Source organism: Saccopteryx leptura, chromosome 2 (assembly GCF_036850995.1).
Source record: "Saccopteryx leptura isolate mSacLep1 chromosome 2, mSacLep1_pri_phased_curated, whole genome shotgun sequence".
Classification (NCBI taxonomy): domain Eukaryota; kingdom Metazoa; phylum Chordata; class Mammalia; order Chiroptera; family Emballonuridae; genus Saccopteryx; species Saccopteryx leptura.
This window is the reverse complement of record NC_089504.1, coordinates 233,349,344-233,373,581: the sequence shown is the minus strand read 5'-3', so window position 1 is coordinate 233,373,581 and position 24,238 is coordinate 233,349,344. Positions and strand designations below refer to the sequence as shown.

Below are 24,238 nucleotides of genomic sequence, written 5' to 3'. Positions count from 1 at the left end.
AAGCAATGATATTATTTTGTGCAGGTGCAGACATACTAAAGCCCCTGAGAAAATGAAAAGCATTTGTCACTGTCACTTACTATAGAAGCTCTTAACTCCTCTTCTAGCTAAAATCTATCATGTGCCTTAGAGTGAGATGCAGGGGAATTTCATAATCTGGAAAGCAATTCAAAAGTCATCCCTTAGTGACCTTCCCAAGAGCTTGAGATTCAATGGGATATATACCCCAGAGGAAACATAAAATATATTAATAGGCACAATGATAGCAAGTGAACTGTTTGGTTCTTTGGGCCTCCCAATTTCCACTACCGCTTAGACTATGTTTTTGAAATCACTTTACAATGTCTATAAATCTTTCACCCCGAGCTCCTCAGAGCACTCCATGGGTGATGATTTAGTTTGACCCTCACCTTTCCTCCACTCCAGGAGCCCTAATCCCCTGCCTATCTGGACAGGCTGTATATTTTGCAGACACAGACACCTTCTTGGGTTCCCCACATTCAGAAGGAAAAGCATCACCCTGGCCAATTGTGTGTCCTTCTGTGCTAAGAGATGACAAGATAAGAGTGGGAAGAACATAGATTTTGGCAGCAGACCAAACCAGTTGTGTGGGGGCACATGAATTCCTTTTCCTAATCCTTAGTTTCTAAATGATAACAAATCCCCCAGCACATAGCAAATGATAATAAATGTAGAGTAATACAAGATTGCTATAAATATTAAATAAGATATCCATGCAAGGCACCTAGCGTCGTGATAGTATATTTTTTACTCCTGCCATTATCAGGTGGCTTTCTCTAAAAGCAACAAAATGGAGACCGAGTAATTGGTCACCGCCCTAGGTACAGATGGTGTATTAAAAAATACATTCCTATAATGTGGAAGGCAGTCAGAAAAGATCAGTTAAATTGAAGCATTCATCTTTCCGATTCTTATTACCTCTTTTATCCTGCGCACTACAAAATAGTCAAAAGGCAATGCAGTTGGAGTCAGGGAGCCCTAGGTGTGACTCTAGCTGTCCCTTTTAAACTGCATAATCTTGGAGATTAACCTAACCTCTCTGGGCCCTAGTTTCTTCTTCCCTCACATAAGGGTGATGCTGTCCCCTGTTAAATTCACAGAATCATTGAAAGAAGCAGATGAGCTATGTATGAAAATGTTTTGTAATTAATAAACCACATGCAGACATTCAGATGCCATTATTGTCAAAAATGCTCTTTATGTAGGTTTATCAACCACATGTTTCCTCTGTCATTTTTACCTGTGTCCATTTCCTAGGCCCCGGTAAGCCTTGGCTTGGTCTTGCATGCGATTCAGACTCTGGGCAACAGATAAATATTGTTCATAGTATTTGATAGCTTCCTCATAGTCACCCAGGGCCTCGTAGCAATCTCCCAGGTTGCCATAGGCTCGGCCCCTGTCGAGCACGGACTCGTTTCCACTAAGCTGCTGCAGCATGGCCAACTGCTGCTCAAAGTAGCCGATGGCTTCTTCCATCACATTCATGTTCATCTTTGTGATGCCCATGTTGCCATAGACCTGGGCTTCTAGATTTGGATCCTTCAGCTTCTGCCCTAGGTCCAGCTGCTCTTCATAACATTTGAATGCCATTGTGTATTTCCCAAGGGCCATGTAGACAGCAGCCAGGTGCCCGTGAGCTCTGCACTCTCCCGGCAAGTCACTCAGCTCCTGATAAACCTCCAGTTCCTGAGTGTGATAACCCAAGGCCTTGTCATATTTCTGGATCATTCGGTATGCAGTGCCCAAGGCTGCATATGCACTGGCCTCCAGTCTTCTATCCTTTACATGGTGAGCTAAACCCAGCTGCTGCTCATAGAATTTTATTGCACCATTTATATCTTTTTTACAGATGAATATATCACCCAGGTTCCCTAGGGCTCGAAATTTAGCCTGGGAATTATTCAGGGACTGAGCTAGGGACAGCAGGTACTTTTGACACTCTTCAGCTTTGCTGAAGTTCAGCAGAGCCTTGAATGCCAGGCCCAAGTTGCAGTAAGCTTTTGCTTGGCTCAATTTGTCATGAAGGTCTTTAGCCAGTGCCAGATCCTGCTCATAGTACTTCACCGCCTCCTGGTAATTTCCCAGGCAGTAATGGGCATAGCCAAGATTGTGGCAGACCTTTCCTTCTCCTTCCATGTCTTGAAGGTCTGGAGAAAGCCGGAGATACTGTTCATAATAGGGGGCAGCTTGGACATATTCTCCCCGAGAGCAGTGGAAGTTACCCAGGTTGCTGAGGGCCCGGGCCTCACTCTGGATGTCACGCAGCTCCCGGGCAATGTTCAGGTGGTTCTGATAGTGCTGTAGGGCCCGGTCATGGGCACCCAGGGCCTGGTAGGCCACAGCAAGGTTTCCGTGTGTGGATGCCTGTGAGGCACGGTCATTCACTTCCATTGAGATCTGCAGCTCCTGCCGGTGGTACTTGACCGCCTGGTCATACATGCCTAGAGCATTGTAGGCATTGCCCATATTCCCATAGGCACGGCCCTGGGCAGCATAATCACTCAGCTCCTGGGCAATGCACAGGTGAGTCTTGTGGAGTTTCAGTGCAGTATCATAATCGCCTTTCATCTGGTGTATAATTCCTGAGAAAGAAAATTAAAGGAACAGAAAAGGTTGGAATAACTGATTAGCAATTTGGAAAAAAAATGTAATTTGCAATTCGATTTGTACTCAAATACATCCAGATGAATTAAAGAGTTTAAAATAACAGAAGGCAGAATTAAATATTTATTAGCTCTTCAGAGGAGGACTAGCTTTCTATGCTTCCAAGCAACAACAACAAGAAAAACACTGACAGATTTGATTACAAAAATAAGACATTTTTAACTACAAATATAACTTAAAATTAAAAGGCAAACATGATACTGGAAAATATATAAAACATACCTTTAAAAATTCAATAGCTATTGTGTGTAGACATTACTTGGTCTGACCTTTTTAAAATTCAAGATTTAAATTTACTGAAATCAGCAAAAGCACCACGTGAGCAGACAACTCTGATCCAATGAACTCCAAAAAGTAACCAGAGGGGAAAATGCTAATTTCTTTTAATAATCAAAGAAATGCAAAATAAAGCAACCCTGAAGTACCATTTTACTTTTACTAAATTAGCAAACAAAAAATTTAAACGACATCCTCTACTGATGAGGTTGCCCTGAAATTGGTTGACACATCAACTTCGGGACATCAATGGGGGCAGTCTTTGGAGAAGCAGCATGGCAAGAACCACACAGTCCTGCTCAGACCCTGCAACGCTGTTCGTGGGAGTGTGGCATTCTCAGGAAATCATTCCACAAATGCAAAAGCTATACGCATAACAATGTTTACTGCAGCAGTGGACGTTAGTGGAAAATCAGAAACATCTTAAGTGGCAAACACTGGGGAACGTATATCAATTCAGTAGAGGATTATGCAGTCATAAAAAAGATAATTATGAAGTCTATGCAGAAAAATGGGGGAAAGAGGTTCTTACCATAATGTTAAGTGGAAAAAGCAGAAAACAATGCCACATGCTCCCTGTGACAATGACTAGGAAAAAAATATATGCACATGAACAAAACCTTGAGGGGATTATGCAAAAATAAAAATAGTTGCCTTGTTAGGTGACAGAATTTTAATGATTTTTGTTCCAAAGTTTCTTGTAATCCTGCTATACAGCTTTTACTGTCAACAATAACAGCACTTCAAGCAACCTTCATAAACTATGCTATAGCTGCTAAGCTAACCTAATGTTTTCACAAGCAGTTCAAATGAGATACATCATAAATATCAAGTGGTTCCAAAATGAGGGGTATTATAAAGGTAACTTTGAAGATGCCTTTAAAGTGAGCCTGGTTCATTCCAGTTGGGGCTGGTTTGAGGGGGCATTGGAAGGCTAGAGGACTCTAGTAAGCAAACAGGTTTCTCCTTGCCCTTGGTTTTGAATACGCTTAAAAAAAATTTTTTTTAATTGATTTTAGAACGAGAGGAAGAGGGAGACAGACAGACAGAAACATCAAGCTGTTCCTTTAAGTGCCCTGACCAGGGATTGAACCAGCAACCTCTGTGTATTGGGACGATGCTCTAACCAATCAAGCTATCTGGCCAGGGCAAACGTGTTTTTTTTTCCATCTATCAATGTGTGATCTTTGCAGTGGTGGCCAAAACCTGCAGAAGTACAAAAACTCAAAGACACTAAGATGGGTTCTTATTAAAATATCTGAAAATAGAGGCACTGAGAAAGAAAGTTGTCAAAACCCAACCTCCGTAATTTGCTTATCTCTATCACACCTTTCATTCTGTCATTCTTGTTCTTTGTTCATTTGTTTATTCCTTCATTTATTCACTTACACATTGACCCAGGACACATTAACTGCAAATTGTGTATTCATATTGTGGTGGGCATCAGGGACAGTGCTCAAAAAGCACACAGAGGCACAAAGGAGACAGTCATGAAGCACACGAGTCAGTACACACTGTAAATGCTGCAGTGAGGTGGGGAGAGAGGAGCATGCCAGGGCTGCTCTCCGGTCCCCACTTCCTCCCGCCCGCGATGGAGGTCTGCCCGGCCACAGGAGTGATGCCTGTCTCTGGGCCCAGCCATCTCTTTGACATTAACTAGACTTAGGATACTGGATAAATCATTTAGCCTCTCTGAGCTTTTGAAGGTTCATCTATAAAATGACGAAAATAATAATCATGATACTGACCTTAGAGTGTAGTAGTGAGGATCAAATGAAATAATATGTGTACAAGTGTATTATAAACTATAAAGTGAAATTCAAGCATCTAGTTACTGAATTACTAGATGCTTTCAGGAAAAGGAATTCTGGAGGTGGTAGATTAAATAAACTATGGCAATTCTTCTGTGTATTTGTTTGAGTAAAATATTTCATAATTTAAAAATAACTAAGAAATCATGGTACTCTATGCAATGCAATAACTTGGTATCATTAAAAATGCTAAAGTAGAAGTTCACATATTGACATGGGAAAAAATTATACTATATTAATGGGATATATGGTCATAAAAGAATACATTTTAATAAAAACAATAGGATGTGTTTTTATGCTTATATGTATAAATATATACTATATGTTTGCATTTATACTACATACACATATAGCACACAAAATAATTTATTTAAATGTTAACAGTAATAATCACTGAGTGGTGGAATGGCCTTTTTTTATTCCTTTTGATTATCTGTATTGTAAGTTTTTTTCTATGATGAATGCACAATCCTTGGTTTAAAAATTACTGAAAATATTCTTGAAATTCTGATTCGATAAGAGGAGTAATATTCCTAAAGATTGGATCTGGCCACACCCCTGGGTTGGAGGGGTCACCAGCATCCTAGCTGGAAGGATCAGAGTTTCTCAGAACCTATCTCAGGGTTGGAAACTCTGAGCTTCCCAAGAAGCAATAGCTTAGCAACACCTGAAACCCCTTTTAGTGGTGACAAATTATTAGTGATGGAAACATTTCAGTTCTAGAGACCTGCCTTTGGCTTGTACCCTGAAACTGCTGTTATCTAAAGAGAAACCTTTTAGATGTCAAATTCCCAAGTATTCTTTTTTTTTTTTTTTTGTATTTTTCTGAAGCTGGAAATGGGGATAGACAGTCAGACAGACTCCCGCATGCGCCCGACTGGGATCCACCCGGCATGCCCACCAGGGGGCGATGCTCTGACCACCAGAGGCGATGCTCTGCCCCTCCGGGGCATCGCTATGTCGCGACCAGAGCCACTCTAGCGCCTGGGGCAGAGGCCAAGGAGCCATCCCCAGTGCCCGGGCCATCTTTGCTCCAATGGAGCCTCGCTGCAGGAGGGGAAGAGAGAGACAGAGAGGAAGAAGAGGGGGAGGGGTGGAGAAGCAGATGGGCGCTTCTCCTGTGTGCCCTGGCCGGGAATCAAACCTGGGACTTCTGCACGCCAGGCCGACGCTCTACCGCTGAGCCAACCGGCCAGGGCCCCCAAGTATTCTTTTAAAAAAAAGTGAATCACTTTACTCCCTCTCTTCTCAACTTCTACATTTCTCAAATAAGCCCCACAGTTATGGACAGAGCCAGAGCTGGGGAGTGTAGCAGCAGTGCCTGCATCCCCCTCTGAGCACCTTCTCTCCCAATCATGTCTTTGCACTGAACCCCCTGCCCCAGCTTTTAGATTTCATTGCAATGATTTTTAAGCCAATATGCTCACTAGTTGGTTGCTAAGATGATGTTGAGACCTTCAGAGAAGGCAATGAGAGGAAGCTCAGGTTTTTTGCATGCTCCCTATCACCAAAGACACAGGTCTCCTTGCAAGGCCTGTACCTTCCTCACTTGTACCCCCTCATAAGGAAGCCGGCTATGTATCTAGATGGCACACTATAATGGAAAAAGACAGAACTTGAAGTCAGAAGTCCTCTGTTAGAAACCTGGCTCTCACCTCATTCATCTGAGTATCTTTGAGACAGCCATTTTACGTCTCAAGCCTTTCTCTTTTAAATTAAAAACTTTGTGGTGTTTTTTGCTTTTCTATTAACAAGGCCAGGTTATAATCATCTCAAAGACATAGTATAAGAAACGTAATATCGGCCCTGGCCGTTGGCTCAGCGGTAGAGCGTCGGCCTGGCGTGCAGGAGTCCCAGGTTTGATTCCCGGCCAGGGCACACAGGAGAAGCGCCCATCTGCTTCTCCACCCCTCCCCCTCTCCTTCCTCTCTGTCTCTCTCTTCCCCTCCCGCAGCTAAGGCTTAAATTGGAGCAAAGATGGCCCGGGCGCTGGGGATGGCTCTGTGGCCTCTGCCTCAGGCACTAGAATGGCTCTGGATGCAACAGAGCGACGCCCCGGATGGGCAGAGCATCGCCCCCTGGTGGGCATGCCGGGTGGATCCCGGTCAGGCGCACGTGGGAGTCTGTCTGACTGCCTCTCGGTTTCCAGCTTCGGAAAAATGAAAAAAAAAAAAAAAAAAGAAAAGAAACGTAGTATCAGTAATCTGTGTAAACAATAGCATACTATCTAAATATGGTATGAGCAGTATTTAGAGAGTGAGAGAGAGGAAAAGAAACTATCGCTTCCTTTCATGACCTTAAGAGTCTGGCCTAGTTAACAGGGAGCAGTTGGGATGATAATGGCTTCCTAGGGTTCTATGATTTGTGAAAGAAACTGCCTGCTGGTTATAGCAAAATGATCTGACCCCCAGCCAGCATGCCGGTGCACTCCCCTTTGCTCCTCCCCTGCCTCCTCGTCTGACACTTCCGTGGATCTATAAAGAATCACAGGAAAATTCTCACAACGACTTTGGGACATAGGCACAGGTAAGGGGAGATGGCCCTGGCCGAGTGGGAACTTTTTTCATCTGCCCTGTGTCTCCACTGCCCTGGCTGCTGCCAGCCTGGAGAATTCTGAACTGAACATTACACACTCTTGGCAGCCGTTCTCTTTGTTGAGGCGACATGAAAGAGGCCCTGGGAGCTGCCAGCAGAGTGACTGCACACGCTGAGGAGATAATCTGCAGATCCTCCTTCCCTTTGGAGACCACAGCTTGATTTTCCAGGGCCGTCACTCAGATGAAGACTTACAGAGGGCCTGTCAGCAGGGGTGCCCTAGGTGACAACATGCTGCAGGGAGGGGAATTAAATGAAGATTAGTGGGGCAGAAGATCGTCCACAAAGCAGAGTTCCCACAGGGTGTGTGGAGAAAAGACACGTGGCTATGGTTTCAACATCAGCAGAGTGGGCCCCCACCTAGGCTTCAGGAGCAGTTACTGTTATGGGACTAGCAATGCTCACTTCACAGAACCATTGTGAAAGCCAAGGATAGCATCCTTGCTAGAAGCTGGTCCAGAAGCTGGGGACACAGTAAGTGCTCAGTATGTCTTGCTTTTATTATTAACTGTTACCAGCAAAGACCAATGGAAGTGTGACCAGAACAAGTCAAGCTGAAGAATATCTACTGAAACTAAAACATTTAGCATTTTAGCAGTGAATTTTGGCTGCCTTTTCTTGTGAATTCTGTAAAAGGAGGGCCTCAGTGTGCCTCCACAAACAATGAAAGTGTTCTCATTTGTTGAAAATATTATTGTTCTCTTTACTAACAATGCACTGTTCTAATGGGGGTTACAAGCTCCTCTAGTGTGTCTCACTGCTTTCACCTAGCCCCCCTCCCCCCAGTCACATGCGGCTCTTTGGCCCCTTGAGTGTGGCTCTTCCACAAGATACCACGTGCAGGTGCTACCTTGATAAGAAATGTACCTACCTATATAGTTTAAGTTTAAAAAATTTGGCTCTCAAAAGAAATTTCAATCGTTGTACTGTTGATATTTGGCTCTGTTGACTAATGAGTTTGCCAACCACTGACCTAGCCAAATCATCAGCTATTCTCAGGGGAAACAGAAGATCTGGGAAGTGGAAGAAGCCCTATTACCTCCTCACTATATAAATGACCTAATGTGGGCCCAGGGAGAGGAAGTGGGTTAGTGGCAGAGCTAAGGAAGGGTCTCCTGACCCATGTGTCCTCAGCTGTCCCAACCCATCTGCTTCAAAAGCAAGCAGAAGACATGAAAGAATTGTTATTAATTAGTCTCACTAGGTGTCACATGAGACAGTAGCTGTGTTTTTAAAAGCTCTCATCTGTTAGAAATACATATGGAAGTATTTACAGATGAAATGACATGGTGTCTATGATTTACTTTAACATACTCTAGCAGGGGTTGGGAAGTAAGCATGTGTGCATGCATGCATGCATGTGTTTATGAAAACAGATGAAACAAGATTAGCCAAATGTTGATAATTGGGTTATAAGTATGTGGGGTTCATTACACTGCTTTGTGTGTATGTGCGTGTGTGTGCAAATTTCCTTGATAAAAAGTTAGATCAATAATAAAGATATGCAGACAGCTGTACTGCGCATTCTTGTGTAGCCCATTTTGGATCAGGAAACTTCCTCATAGCTAAGTCCTGATGTGATGTTTAAGTTCATTTTTTCTGTCTGGGACCTCAGGGGAGAAAGAAATCAGCTGCTCGTCATCTCTGCAGCCACACCAGCCTGGGCAGAGGACATGTGCAGACTGAAAGGAACACAGTGCTCTGTCCCATTGCTTTGATTTTATAATCATGATATTTAGTTGCACCTTTCACTTTCAATAATCTTAAAGCACAGGATGATATTTTGTCTATCACACAGGCAGTATGGGAGGGGATGGTAGAAACAGCTGAGAACACCTGCCCCATAGAAACAGCATTGCACATTCTCAACTGCTCCTCCCATGCTCCTCCTCACCAGGAGAGCGGACTAGTCTTCCGGGGCACCCATCATTCCAGCTATAGACACCTTTAAGTTCCCTGGGCACTCTCCCTCTCAGGTTCCCACACAGAGTTCCTGTATATTGTACCTAAAATATCTCAAAGCGTGGAGTGGGAAGAGGAAACAGACCTGGTTGTAAACAGCTGGCTGGAATCAAAGTATTCTGTATTAGAAATGCAACCACTGGAAGTTTTATCTATCTCATTTTCTGGTCACTATTTATATATATACCCAGAGATAAGTCTCTATTATTTTGTCATTGGAGGACAGCAGAGGTACAGCTATTTTTAAATGGGAGAAATTCTCAAATCAGTTATGATTTCAGCCACTATCATCTTCCCAGTTGGTAAGCTTTTTCTGGGAACTTGTGCCTGGCTCTCTGTTTGATGACCTCATTCACACTTAAAAACAGTCCAGCGAGGTCAATATTGTGGTCTCTGAGACCCAGAAGACTCAAGAACTTACTCAGGACCACACAGCTCTAAGGGGAAGGACAGATGTTGGAACCTACATTCCTCTGACTCAGGACTCCATGCTCTTGCACCTGCTCTCCTTCTAGAATGAAGCTGGTGAAAAGTAGTCATGATTGTAATATATCCATTTCTTCTTTACTAATGGTACACTGTCATGGCAAACCAACTTTGTGGCAGCTATATAAGAACAGAATGATTGTCTGGCTAAATTTGTATCTAGAGCAAAGAAGTACACATTAGAGATCAGAAAATCATAAGGGCTGTAGGAGGAGGCAGCTGATGTAATCACTAGTGTGGGTGCCACCTCTTGGGCCATCACGTGTCTCTTCTGCCATCATTTATCTTAATTACATCTGTCTCCTTTTCCTATCAAACCCACTGGGCTCCTCTTGCTCCTCCAAAGGATAAGCGAAGTAAGAACCTGTTATCTTCTTTTGCTTCAACAGCAATTTAGGATGTCTTCACTGACACTGAGAGTTCAGTGGCACTTCTGTCCCAGATCCCAATTGCCCTTCCCTTCTGTTTCCATTCCGAGGAGCCTACTACTCTAGTAAGGTTGAGGATGCCACCTCTCTCCCCCATAGACACACTCCATTAGAAACTACAGTACCTGTCTTCCCCCCCCCCCAGCTTTACTGAGGTATACTTGATAAAATTGTATATATTTAAAGTATACAATGTGATGATTTGCTATCCCTACACATTGTGAAACAACTGCCACAATCCACTTAAATAACACATGCAATCACCCTTTGTGGTGAGAATGTTTAAGATCTACTCTCAGCAAATCTCAAATACAAAAGTATTATTAACTATAGCCACCCTGCTGTACTTTAGATCCCCAGAACTTACTCATCTTACAACCAAACTTGAAGGGAATAAAATGTAGTCAAAACAGAGAGTCCCTAATTGCTCACTTCCTGGCCCTCAAGGCTCCCCTTAGGCTGAACAGAGGCAGAGTTAGTTCCTCTGTGGTACCTCCTGCCATGGTCCTAAATCTCTGGAGTGTATAACAGCCACAAGAAACCGGCCTGGAGTCCAGTGGAAGCCAGCGGAGCCCACAGATTTTTCACTGCTTTCATTCATGGCCCCACTTCCTACTTCCCCCAGATAGTTAAAGACCAAGGCTGCAGGTGAATAGCTCAGAAACTCCCTGGGTTAGCGTGGCTGTAAATCCTGAGGCGGTAGGAAAGATTAATTGTACCATGAAGTAGGGGAAATAATAATTAAACCTATTTAGAAAGGAGGTGGCTTGAGAGGGGCGCTCTGGAGATGGATGATGAGGTAGGAAGCGCTAGGCACAATCATCCCTAACGGTCGTGGCCAGGCCACTGTGAGAGAACTTGGTGGGAAGCCCAGAGCAGAGTGAAAAATATGCTGGGCCTGCCTGGCTAAGCCCGGCCATTAGTCACTGTTTGGAAAAGGCAACGTGTGCCTGGTTTTCATTCTGGATCACAATGAGAGGTGGGAGGTACCCTCATAAGTTAACAATGCAGAGAATGTTACAGGGAGTTCATTTCAATGTGAAACAAACTTCTTTTGTTTCAAGGTCTGGGGTAGAATTACTGAAATGCAGAGATAGCGGCTTCTGCTCCTCTCTTGAGCTGAGCCTCCAAAAACTGGACCAATCCACCTCCCTGGAACACCTTCCAAGAGTTCCTATGGCCTGCAGAGTAAAGTGTAGAGCAATTATAATGCATTTATGAGCTTTCCGGATCCAGCTCGAACCCACTCCTTCCTGCCCCATGCTCCCTAGATAGAGTATGCCATAAAGCAGCTCCACTCGCCCTTCCACTCGATCCCACTCTGTTTTGTGTGCCTGACTTTCTCATCTCATTGGCTTGGCTTGGACTGCCTTTCTCTCTCATCTGTGGCAGACTTATTAATAATGATCTATACTCTCTAGTTCTCTTCTACATCCCGATACATGTTTCCCTACTCAGGAGAAGTTAGGTATGCCCAATGATATGTGAGTACAGCAATGTATTACTTCCAGACAGAAGCGTTTAAGAGCTGGAGTACAAAATCCCATGCTCTCTCTTCCCCTGCCTCATTGACAGGGGGTAAGCTATGTGTTCCAGATGGTGCCTCTGTAGGAAGACAGAGCCATAGCAAGTCTGGATTAGTGAGCTGCTGCTGAAGGTTATATGAGCCTGTGGTAGCCTGTATATGCATATAATACTTTCTTGTTTTGGGGTCACTAACACTGTGGGCTATTGTTACTGTAACAGATCCTAGCACATCCTGATGGATATGCTGTCCAATATCAACCTTCCAAGCCTTTGTCATAAGCTACAATTTCAAACTGTCCTAAAAAAGTCTGTGTGAGAAGAGCGACACCTATTAATAGAAGTTTCCTGAGGGACTTCTAAGTCATCCACCCTTCTGGATGTTCTAAATTCTAGCCCTGAATCAAGTGAGCCCACTAAAACCTATAAACTTGAGCCAAATTACCTTGGACTATATCAAATAGGCTTCAATGACTTGAGGTTTAATCTTAATGCCCTAAGATTGATTGGTTATTGACTCAAGTTTATTATTAAAAAAAAATATACTGAAATCCATCATAATTTTACTGTTAAATTTTATTGATATTACAAATTTTGTTACCAGAATTCCTTATATAAAATCTTTCTTGAAAGATCTTTTCAAATTCAGCTTTTCTTCCCCTGAGGAATTCCATGTTCCCATCTTTTGGATAATGAGAATTACGTGTTACTCTTTTTGCTTGAGCTCTGACTCAAATACGAAACTCTACACTGTTAGCCTTTATGGGCTGCAAGTTTGGCTTCTTTTTTCTTTTTTCTTTTTTTTTTTTTTTCCATTTTTCCGAAGCTGGAAACGGGGAGGCAGTCAGACAGACTCCCGCATGCGCCTGACCGGGATCCACCCGGCATGCCCACCAGGGGGCGATGTTCTGCCTCTCTGGGGCGTCGCTCTGTTGCATCCAGAGCCATTCTAGCGCCTGAGGCAGAGGCCAAGGAGCCATCCCCAGCGCCCGGGCTATCTTTGCTCCAATGGAGCCTTGGCTGCGGGAGGGGAAGAGAGAGACAGAGAGGAAGGAGAGGGGGAGGGGTGGAGAAGCAGATGGGCACTTCTCCTGTGTGCCCTGGCCGGGAATCGAACCTGGGACTCCTGCACGCCATGCCGACGCTCTACCGCTGAGCCAACCGGCCAGGGCTGGCTTCTTTTTTCTGATCTTGGTTTCCTACTTTTTATTTGTATTCCTCTGGTCTTAATTTTCTATTTATAGTGTATTATCATTTGATGTAGTAAGCTAAGAAAAATACCTTATGGAATGAAATGTTATAAACAAGCAAGCAATCAGATAACCCATTTATCTTGGTTGCATGCTCAGCTGACTACCTTGGTCAACTGCCTATCCCCTTAGTCTGCCACTTCTTGACTTTCTGGCAATTTGTTTTGTGGGCTCTGTTCTATCAGCTTTAGTTACCCAGAAGTACCTGTTGCATGGAGATGGTGTTTTGTGGTAGAAAAGTACTATGACCAGAATTGGAAGTTCCCTACTCCTGGCTCTATTTCACTGTCTTGGGCTCTTAAAAAGGTTATTTCTCCCAGCCTCCAGTTTTCGTCTAAGTGTGATACTCTGTTTTCTAAGGCATTGCTATTATTCCAAACAGCTTTGATAACCATAGTCCTTGATATTACAAATAACAAAATCAAAACATGCCATCTCTAGCATTATTTTACTAATGAATATAATTCACTCTAAGTCTTAGATACACCATATTTCCAAAACACATACACCAAAGGGAACTTGATACCAGGTCATCTCATCTAAGGAGAGTGAGAAATCATGGGCTCTGAGACTATTATAGCCAAGCTCTGCATGTGCTGTGAGAATGGGGCCCATTTCCTTCAGGGGCTCAGTGTGTGCATGTGAGACAGAAAGCCTTCGCCTGACCTGTGGTGGCGCAGTGGATAAAGCGTCGACCTGGAAATGCTGAGGTCGCCGGTTTGAAACCCTGGGCTTGCCTGGTCAAGGCACATATGGGAGTTGATGCTTCCAGCTCCTCCCCCCTTCTCTCTCTCTCTGTCTCTCTCTCTCTTCTCTAAAAATGAATAAATAAAATTTTTTTTAAAAAGTTATTAAAAAAAAAAAAAAGAAAGCCTCCAAGGGCACTGGAAATGTAACACAGCATTTTTGGTTGTCAAAAACCTGGGGGCCCACACTGGCAAGTTGTGAGTGGGGTCAGGGGTACCAAACAAGCAATGAAGAAATGTTATATCCCCAAATGCCAATAGATGACACCGAGAAATACTTAATGCTCTGAGGTGATCTTATAGCCTATCACTAATAATTTGAAAAACAACACAACTTCATTTCTGTACAGTCATCCAGTTGAAGTTGTTAAAACTAATCAATCATCAAAGCTAATTACTTGGGAAGTCTTTTGACTCATATCCAATAATTTAAGCAAAAGACATAAACCAGAAACCTTAATATTAGTATCAGGCTTACTGACTACTTGCCTTTACCAGTTTCTTACCTGTAAAACGTGATTCATTGAGATGATAAATTAAAAGCCACCTACAGGCTTCCTCCCAATTTCATTATAATGCAATTCCTGTTCAGAGTTCTCTCCTAAATCTTAATCTCATAAATCTAACTGCCACCTGGATATATCTCAGATAACCTAAAATTCAAGGTTTCCAAATATATTTAAGAATTGTTGAGCAGATTAAATCTAACATTTTACAACACTTGTTAGTTTTCAGAGTCCTCGGGCCTCCATTATCTCATTTGACTCTAGGACAAAGGCAGGGTGGCTTGCTCTGCTATTGAAGACACCTGCCAAGGCCCCTGGGTCACAAAGTTACAGAGCTAGGACCTGAACTCAGGCCCAAAGCCGTTCAGCCCAGCACTTTTCTTCTGGGTTACTTTGACCCTCTGAGAGTCTGAGGCAGCAGCTGCTACAGAATTCATCTGTGCGATCTGGGGTGAGAACAAAGCCCATCCCCCAGGGCTGCCTCATTTCGTCAGCCCAGAGAAGATGAGGGGATGCTATGGTCTACTCAGACCAACAGGGAGCCCTGGAAACAGACAGGGAGAGGGAGGCGGAGCAGAGGAGCTGGCCAAAAGAACAGCCCTTCGAAATGATTTCACTTTGCAAATTCAATTGCAAAGACAGATGGATTTTCCAGCAAGGCTGGAGAGCAAATTATGAAATCTGCTTTCCCAAGGCAATCCAGACTGAAAAGCTTCATTTTAAAAATTCACACTGGCTAGAAAACTCAAACTCTATGACTGCGTGAAGTGTTCTAGCTAGATTAAGCATAATGCTATCAAAACAAGTGATTCATATATTCTGCTCATTTTTCTATTAGTACATGGGCTTTTGGTTCGGGTAATTTAAAAAACATGGAAAAGAGCAAAACGGGATTGAAATTGTGAATCCATTTACTGCTATAAGTTTTTCTTTCCTTTCTGTTTAATTGAGAGAGACTTACTTAGGAAATTAGAGGCTCCTGAGGCTGGCTTACTCATGTGCAAAACACAGAGATGATATTTGAACATGTCTTCCTAGAAAGCTCTTGTGACCACTCTAAATCTAAAACCCAATTTACCTCCTTTATTAAAGTTGTAGACTCACAAGATCCAAGGAACCTGTAGAAATCACCTAAACTAGAGCTTCCCAAAACATATGTTGGTTCTTGACACACTGCAACCCTGCTACATCAGGAAGAGATAGGTCCATATCTGTCTATCCTGCCAGACCAGTCACCTGTCCATCTATAATCCTACATCCAGCCAACCACTTCTTCTATACAAATATAAATAATGGGACTACCCAATCTCTTCCACTCTGATCACATATAGTAATACTAATGTAGTATTAATGTCAATATTCAGAGCAGACAACTCACTTCTGTGGCTTTCTTTTTGTCCTGTTGGCGTGCATATTTTTACATTATTGAGATCCTATAATAGATTAAAATTGAACATAATAATCTCAAAAATATGCTTTCAATTATGAAAAAAATAATGTATGTTTTTAAAAATGCTCTGGCAGACAGCACAGTTTGGCTCACCCAACACTCATTTTTAACTTCCTCATTCTCCCTTGCTGCCTTTGACTCTAGGGCAGGAAAGCTAAATATTCACTCTCCCAGCCTCCTTTGCAGCCAGGGTTGGGCAAGTGACAACTGTGGTCAGTGGACAAAAGCAGAAGCTTGCTGGCATTTTAGGGAAAGCTTTTGCTTTTCTGATAAAAGGATTCAGAGCACCTGGCTCAGCATCCCCTGCTTCTCCTGACTCAAACAAGACCTGATTCCTGGAGCTTCAGCAGCCATCATGTAATCATGAGGCATATGGGATGAGCGTGAGAGAAAGGCCAAGAGAATTGCAGAGTAATATGCCCTGCTATCTTTAACCTCTGAACCAATGTCAGGTGCCTCATACTTATTATGTTGTAAGAAAAATAAGGCCCTATTTATTTAAGCCATTGTAAATCAGATTTTCTGCTTCTTAGCCAAAAGATTACTGTTATATTCATTGCAGAACATACAAAATACAGAAAAATTCTATTCATCTAGCTTTCTATATCTCTGTCTTCATGACTCTCTGAGATAATCATTGCTAGCATTTTAGTATAGTACCTGACAATTATTTTTGTATTGGTATAGATTGTTTTGTTTATATTATTGAGATCATATTATATGTACAGGTTTTTAAACATAATTAAAAGGAGACCAGGTTCTTAAAGGAAGACAGTAATGAAAAGGATTTTTTTTTTATTTTGTTTTTTTTTTTAAATTAATTTTAATGGGGTGACATTGATAAATCAGGGTACATATGTTCAGAGAAAACATCTCTAGGTTATTTTGACATTTGATTATGCTGCATTCCCATCACCCAAAGTCCAACTGTCTTCCGTCACCTTCTAACTAGTTTTCTTTATGCCCCTCCCCTCCTCCAACCCCTCCTTCTCCTACCCCCACCCCGTAACCCCCACACCCTTGTCCATGTCTCTGAGTGTCATTTTTATGTCCCACCTATGTATGGAATTATATAGTTCTTAGTTTTTTCTGATTTACTTATTTCGCTCAGTATAATGTTATCAAGGTCCATCCATGTTGTTGTAAATGATCCGATGTCATCATTTCTTATGGCTGAGTAGTATTCCATAGTATATATGTACCAAAGCTTTTTAATCCACTCGTCCACTGACGGACACTTGGGCTGTTTCTAGATCTTCACTATTGTGAACAATGCTAACATAAACATGGGGATGCATTTCTTCTTTTCAAACAGTGCTATGGTGTTCTTGGGGTATATTCCTAAAAGTGGGATGGCTGGGTCAAAAGGCAGTTCAATTTTTAATTTTTTGAGGAATCTCCATACTATTTCCCACAGTGGCTGCACCAGTCTGCATTCCCACCAGCAGTGCAGGAGGGTTCCCTTTTCTCCACATCCTCGCCAGCACTTATTCTGTGTTGTTTTGTTGATGAGCGCCATTCTGACTGGTGTGAGATGATATCTCATTGTGGTTTAATTTGCATTTCTCTAGTGATTAGTGATGTTGAGCATTTTTTCATATGCCTATTGGCCATCTGTATGTCCTCTTTGGAGAAGTGTCTATTCATTTCTTTTGCCCATTTTTTGATTGGATTGTTTGTCTTCCTGGTATTGAGTTTTACAAGTTCTTTATAAATTTTGGTTATTAACCCCTTATCAGATGTATTGTCAAATATATTCTCCCATTGTGTAGTTTGTCTTTTTATTCTGTTCTTATTGTCTTTAGCTGTACAAAAGCTTTTTACTTTGATATAGTTCCATTTGTTTATCCTGTCTTTTATTTCACTTGCCTGTAGAGATAAATCGGCAAATATATTGCTGTGAGAGATGTCAGAGAGCTAACTGCCTATGTTTTCTTCTAAGATGCTTATGATTTTACGGCTTACATTTAAGTCTTTTATCCATTTTGAGTTTATTTTTGTGAATGGTGTAAGTTGGTGGTCTAGTTTCATTTTTTTGCAGGTAGCTGTCCAACTTTCCCAACATCATTTGTTGAAGAGGTTGTCTTTACTCCAATAGCAGTTGTCCATAAAAGTATGGGTTTATTTCTGGGTTCTCAGTTCTGTTCCATTGATCTATATGCCTGTTCTTATTCCAGTACCAGGCTGTTTTGAGTACAATGGCCTTGTAGTATAACTTGATATTCGGAAGTGTGATACCTCCCACTTTATTCTTCCTTTTCAAGATTGCTGAGGCTATTCGTGTTCTTTTTTAGTTCCATATAAATTTTTGGAATATGTGTTCTATATCTTTGAAGTAAGTCATTGGTATTTTAATCAGTATTGCATTGAATTTATAAATTGCTTTGGGTAATATAGACATTTTAATGATGTTTATTCTTCCTAACCATGAGCATGGTATATGCTTCCACTTGTTTGGATCTTATCTGATTTCTTTTATCAATGTTTTATAATTTTCTGAGTACAAGTCTTTAATCTCCCTGGTTAAATTTATTCCTAGGTACTTTATTTTTTTGGTTGCAATGGTGAAGGGGATTGCTTCCTTAATTTCTCTTTCTGACAGTTCATTATTAGTGTATAAAAATGCCTCTGATTTCTAAGTATTAATTTTATATCCTGCTACCTTGCTGAATTCATTTATCAGGTCCAGTAGTTTTTTGACTGAGACTGTAAGGTTTTCTATATACAATATCATATCATCTGCAAATAATGATAGTTTTACTTCTTCTTTTCCAATTTGGATGCCTTTTATTTCTTTTTCTTATCTGATTGCTGTGGCTAGGACTTCCAGAACTATGTTGAATAAGAATGGTGAAAGGGGGCACCCCTGCCTTGTTCTGATCTTAAGGGGATTGCTTTTAATTTTTGCCCATTGAGTATGATGTTGGCTGTGGGTTTGTCATAGATGGCCTTTATCATGTTGAGGGACCGCGCAAAAAACCTCTCTCACAACCACTCACCGGGGCTCTGGGGGACGGGGAGAGAAGAGACGACCAGAGAAGCAGGAAGAGAGTGTAATCTAGGAGGCACAGAGAAAGACATTTTGAGAGACAGCCACCCTAACCCCTGGGACGAGTCACTTCCCAAATCTGAAGTGAATATTTCCCCTTGAAACAGCAATACCAGCAAAGGGAAGCAGGACACCAGCCAAACAAGCTCTCCCACAGCACTCAGAGCAGAGTCACTTAGAAGGAGGGAGCTTTCGGGACTACAGTAGTGAGTCTTAGGGTCTGAGCTGCAGCTCCTCACCCACATGGCTGAGGGCTTGCCCGAGGGCAGGCGGTGGTGGGACATGGAAGCCCAGTTCTGTCGGCAAGGGCGGAAGCCAGTTGGCCACAACTGAGGCCCAGGTGTGAGCTCAGTCTTGCCTGGCTGGGGAGGAGGGGACGTGCAAAAGTGGTCAAGCCCAGCTGCTGGCCGCCTGCAATCCAGCCTGCGGGGGAAGGGCAGGAGCCCCGGAAGGGGTGGAGACCCACCCTTGAGCAAGGGTGCAGGAGCACAGCCTTGCCCCGCCCATGAAAAGGATTTTGATGACAGATATCTGCCATTAACTCTTTGTTTAGAATTAGGTCATTCAATATGGGTTTCCAGGATGTAAACAAATCATTTCTTGTCTTGATAGTTTCTTGGTACTGAACGGGGCCATTATGTTGCTTTCTGCAGCTCTGTTTTACAGAATAAACAATGTTTTTAGTTCAGCTGCTCTTCTCACAGTGTTTTCACAATGAGAAACTAACTAAGCCATACTTAGGAAGCGCTGGAACAGAACTAGATCAGTATGGTTTTCAGAGGTATCACATTAGACAAAAGATTTCATTCAAAATGAGAGGTGACTGGCTCATCACGGGCTCGCCAGCTTGAGCGAGGGATCACTGGCTTGAGCGTGGGATCATAGACATGACCCCATGGTCACTGGCTTGAGCCCAAAGGTCGCTGGCTTGAGCCCAAGATTGCTGGCTTGAGTAAGGTGTCACTCGCTCTGCTGTAGCCCCCTGGTCAAGGCACATATGAGAAAGCAATCAATGAACAACTAGGGAGCTGCAATGAAGAATTGATGCTTCTCATCTCTCTCCCTTCCTTTCTGTCTGTCTCTATCTGTCCCTCTTTCTGACTCTCTCTCTGTCTCTGTCAAAAAAAAATGAGGGGTGAAGGATGTGGTGAAAGAAACACATTTTCTGGTATTGGTCAAGGAGCCAAAGAAGGGTAATTCACAGGTACATGATAGGTTCACACTTCTCTTGTCAGTAAAAGCCACCTTACAACACTGAAATATGGGAGCATGATGAGAAAAAGACCTTCAAAGCCCTATTAACACTTCCTAATCCTTGTCTTCATCTCTGCTCTTCTATGTTCTAACAGAGCTTCTTCTCCACTTCACTGATTCAGTTTCCTGCTTTATCAGTTCTGCTCAGTTCTAACATTATTGCAGATTTTACGTTTTTAGGTTCCTTGCGATTCACCCATCTTCTTTTTCTTCTGATTCTTTCCCCTCCCATCAACCTGCATTTTCATTATTATTCTCAACTTCTATTTCATGTCTTTTTGCATCTATTGAGAATGCCAAACTGGTAAATACATTTTCTTAGTTCCTACAGTAAACAATTTTTAAAAATTAATTTATTTATTCATTTTTAGAGAGAGAGAGTATAGAGAGAGAGAAAGAGGGAAGAGGGGAAGGAGCTGGAAGCATCAACACCCATATGTGCCTTGACCAGGGAAGCCCAGGTTTTGAACCTGCGACCTCAGCATTCCAGGTTGACAGCTCCATTCACTGTGCCACCGCAGGTCAGGCCCTACAGTAAATAATTTTTAAAGGTCTGCTTACACTCTAAGAATCAATGTTGCCTCTCCCTTATTCCATAGCAATTTTTCATTTGTCTCTATTCCTGTTGACTTTCAAATAAAGCAAGCTGGGTCTAATATTTACTCATAAATAAAGTACATGGTTTATACTCCAATGAGACTTGGTTCCTTTCTCCAGCTTGGGAGCTAGCCAAATCCTGGTCTCAGATATATAGCTAGACAACAGAATGATGATGTATATAGTGCCCAGCTCAATTCCCAATGTATAATAATACCCATTTTAATAGCCAGAATTATTGAGGACTTACGAAGTGTCAGACACTGTTCAAGGCATGTCACATGTATTAATGTAATTCTCACAAGAGCTATGAGGTAAATACAGTTGACTATTAAACAACATGGGGGTTAGGAGCACCAACCCACCCTACCCCTAGCAGCCAAAAATTCATATAACTTTTGACTCCCGCAAAACTTCACAATAGTCACCCCCCCTTAGTATCCACAGGAGATTCGTTCCAGGACCTTTCATGGATACCAAAATCTGTGAATGCTGAAGTCCCCTATATAAAATGATGTAGAAGAATGCATGTCATCCCTCCACATCTGCAGATTTCCAAACAAGGATCAAAAGTACTGTTTTTGATCTGCAGTTGACTGAATCTACAGATGTGAAACCTGGGGATACTGAGGGCCAAATGTGTATTTATTGATAAAAATCCACTTATAAGTGGACCCACGCAGTTCAAACCCATGTTATTCAAGGGTCAATTTGTGTTCCAGATGAGTTATACAGAGGTTAAAAAACTCGCCCAAGGTCATACAACCAGAAGGTAGCAAGGTGGGGTATGAACCCCAGCAGTCTGAGTCTAAAGTTTAAGCTCTTAACCAGTATATCCAATAGCATTTAACAGCATCTGGGCATAAACCAAGGCTCTGTGAGCACGTTATAGGTAGAGAAGGTGTAATTTGGGGAGGCACTATCTATGCTCAATGACTTCTAAATTATATCTAGATTGCTCACCTGAGATCTAGCCTTGAGTCTCTAGTTTTCTCTTCATCAACTTTGGATGGGGGTGGAGGGAGTTAATTCTTTAGAACAAAGTCCCTGAGGCTTCTCTAATACTGAAAAGATGGATTCTATACTGTTTAACCAGTCTCATTTTCCATGTCTCACCAGTATGAACTCTCCACTCCAGCTAGCACTCTCCTCTGTGTTCTTCAAAGGAGTAAACTGAATACATTGCACACTCGAGAGAAATAATAACGGTGGCAATTACGATAACTGAGCGTTACATGGATCTTGCCTCCAGAGAGCTCACCATGCTCTCATCTCTCTTGCTTTTATCTTTATGGTATTACTCAAAGGGAGGCAAACTTATTAATCATTCATTTTCCAGATGTAGAAATTGAAGTGCAAAGAAGGGGAGCAACCTACCCAAAGTCAGATAGCTGGTTACTGTTAGTATGTACCTGTTTCCTATCTCACCTCCTTAGCATCAGGTACTGTGAGCTCTGAGAGTGAAAAATAATGATTTATTTATCTCTATTAGCTTGGACATAATTTGCTAAAATGCTTTTATCATTCTTTCAGCAAACATTTACTGCAGTGCCATAGCGGGCATCAAGGATAAGAGATGATGAACATAGGTGCCTGTAGGTACTCATTGTAATGCTCATCAATGTTATCGAAGGCTCTTCTAGTGGGAAGAAGAAAAAAAAATTGCTTGTATACCCTGAACTTTGCTAACACAAAACAGTTTAGATTCATACTGTGCAGGCTTGCAGCTCATATTTCTATTTATAATGTACTTCTTATTTGTGATAGTTTATAGAGGTCTGTTTGAAAAAGGGATTATCACCCATCATTTATAAAACACGTTAATTGGCTAAATAAATTTCATTAATAATTAAAAAAAATTATTTAGCATAAAAATACATTCATAAGTAATTCACAAATGATTTAAACATAACCACCCATTAAATTTTAAAAAGGTTGCATAGCCACCCATTAAATTTAAAAAAGGTTGCATAGCCCATCACAAACAACTAGGTAAAACACAAAAGGGTGTATTTTCTTTATGAGGCATCTGCATAAATTAGGTGAAAAAAAATACCACTCTGGAGGATCAGAGACTGAGTGTACCCGTCGACAATCCTTACAGGATCTGGGGAAATAGAAATTATTGTAGAAAGCAGCAAAGCCACTACTATATTCTCTATTACTGAAAGATACTGTACCTTTGAGGCAAAAACAACAAAATACATATAGAATAAGAGAAAAGACTTCGGTTTTAGAGAGGAGTGAAGAGGGAGAATGATCTTGGCACTCAGTCCAAGCAGATGTGAAATGGTACAATGGATACAATGGCACTGAATGGTTTCTACATTGACCAGTTTCAGAAGTAATCAACATCCCATCCTGATAATAGTTCCTAAACTACATGGTGCGAGGGGTTGCTGGTGAAGGACAAGAATGGCTTCCCAAATGAACAAGTGGCCTTTCCTTAATATCACTGAAATAATCTAATCACAAAATAGCTTAATATAATTATTGGGCTGGGCCATGGACATATTCAGATTGCTCAAAAATCACAAATGTAACTAGAGTTGGGTTTGACCACAGAGAACTATGGGTAACCCAGCGTTGAGGCGTTTCTAGCCTCTTGAGGTATCTGAAATTAATCCACATTCCCCATTCCTCTTTAAGACCTTCTCTCCACAACAGTTCACTTAAATATAGAGTGACTCAAACTAAGGAGGTACACAAAGGCAGGATTTCCACAGAAATAATGGCAGTTCGAATGTGTGATACCCTAAAGTGTCACTCTCTAGTCTACACTATTTAAATTTAGATTGAAAAAGGAAAGGTTCTTGTAAGGCTGCTGTCATGCAGTATCAGGCCACAGCAAATCAATCCCCTATTTTGTGTTTTCTGAACCTTGTTCCACAGAGCTGTGTTCTATATGATGCTAATAGATGTCTATGTGTTCTGTAGTCAAATGAGTGTGAAAAACTGGGTTAAATAAAGTTAATAAGGACTTCTTAGAGCCTTTCATATGCTAATCTGCAAGAAGAAATTCTCAGAGGGAGGATCTAACAGCCCAAATTATTTGATCTCAGAAAGACAGCCTAATCCACATCTCCAAAAAGAGAAGCTCTATAGAACAGTTTGTGATCTAGGCAATTTTTAAGATATTCTAATTAAAGTGACACACTTGTTTACATTGATTCTTAAAAGGTTTGCTCTCACTACAATTACTACAAAGTCAAGCCCTATTAAAAACACTAATAGGAGGAACCAGTGGGTCACCAGGCCCTACCAGACACAGGTAACCTTTCTTTAGGCTGAGCTGGGAAATTCTGTCAAATAGATGGAATCAGTCATTTGGCTGAAATGTTGATATATGAGAGCGTTTTCAACCAAGGGGCTCTAAGAGGCATACTATATCATTACACTGAGTATATAGATACAGCCTATGGAATACAGCATTGCACCTATCCCAATGTGGGGCTTTAAGGTACCTTTTAGAGTAGAAAATCGTAGCCACAACCAACCAATCTCCCCTAATCCCTGCTTTCCCAACAGCAAAGTTGTATCTCTAGATGTGTACTGTCCAAAATGGTGGCCACTGGCCACATGTGGTTACTGAGCCTTTGAAATGTGGCTAGTTCTGGCA

General features: G+C 41.9%; 1 protein-coding gene across 1 annotated transcript in view; it reads right to left on the bottom strand.

Annotated features, from left to right (window-relative positions):
• The window catches only part of TTC28 (tetratricopeptide repeat domain 28), a 654,105-nt gene that overhangs the window by 110,381 nt on the left and 519,486 nt on the right, over window positions 1-24,238 (bottom strand). The window contains exon 7 of the mRNA XM_066370598.1: window positions 1,262-2,603. Coding sequence (XP_066226695.1) covers window positions 1,262-2,603 — 1,342 coding nt within the window. The remainder of the gene's footprint in view (window positions 1-1,261; window positions 2,604-24,238) is intronic.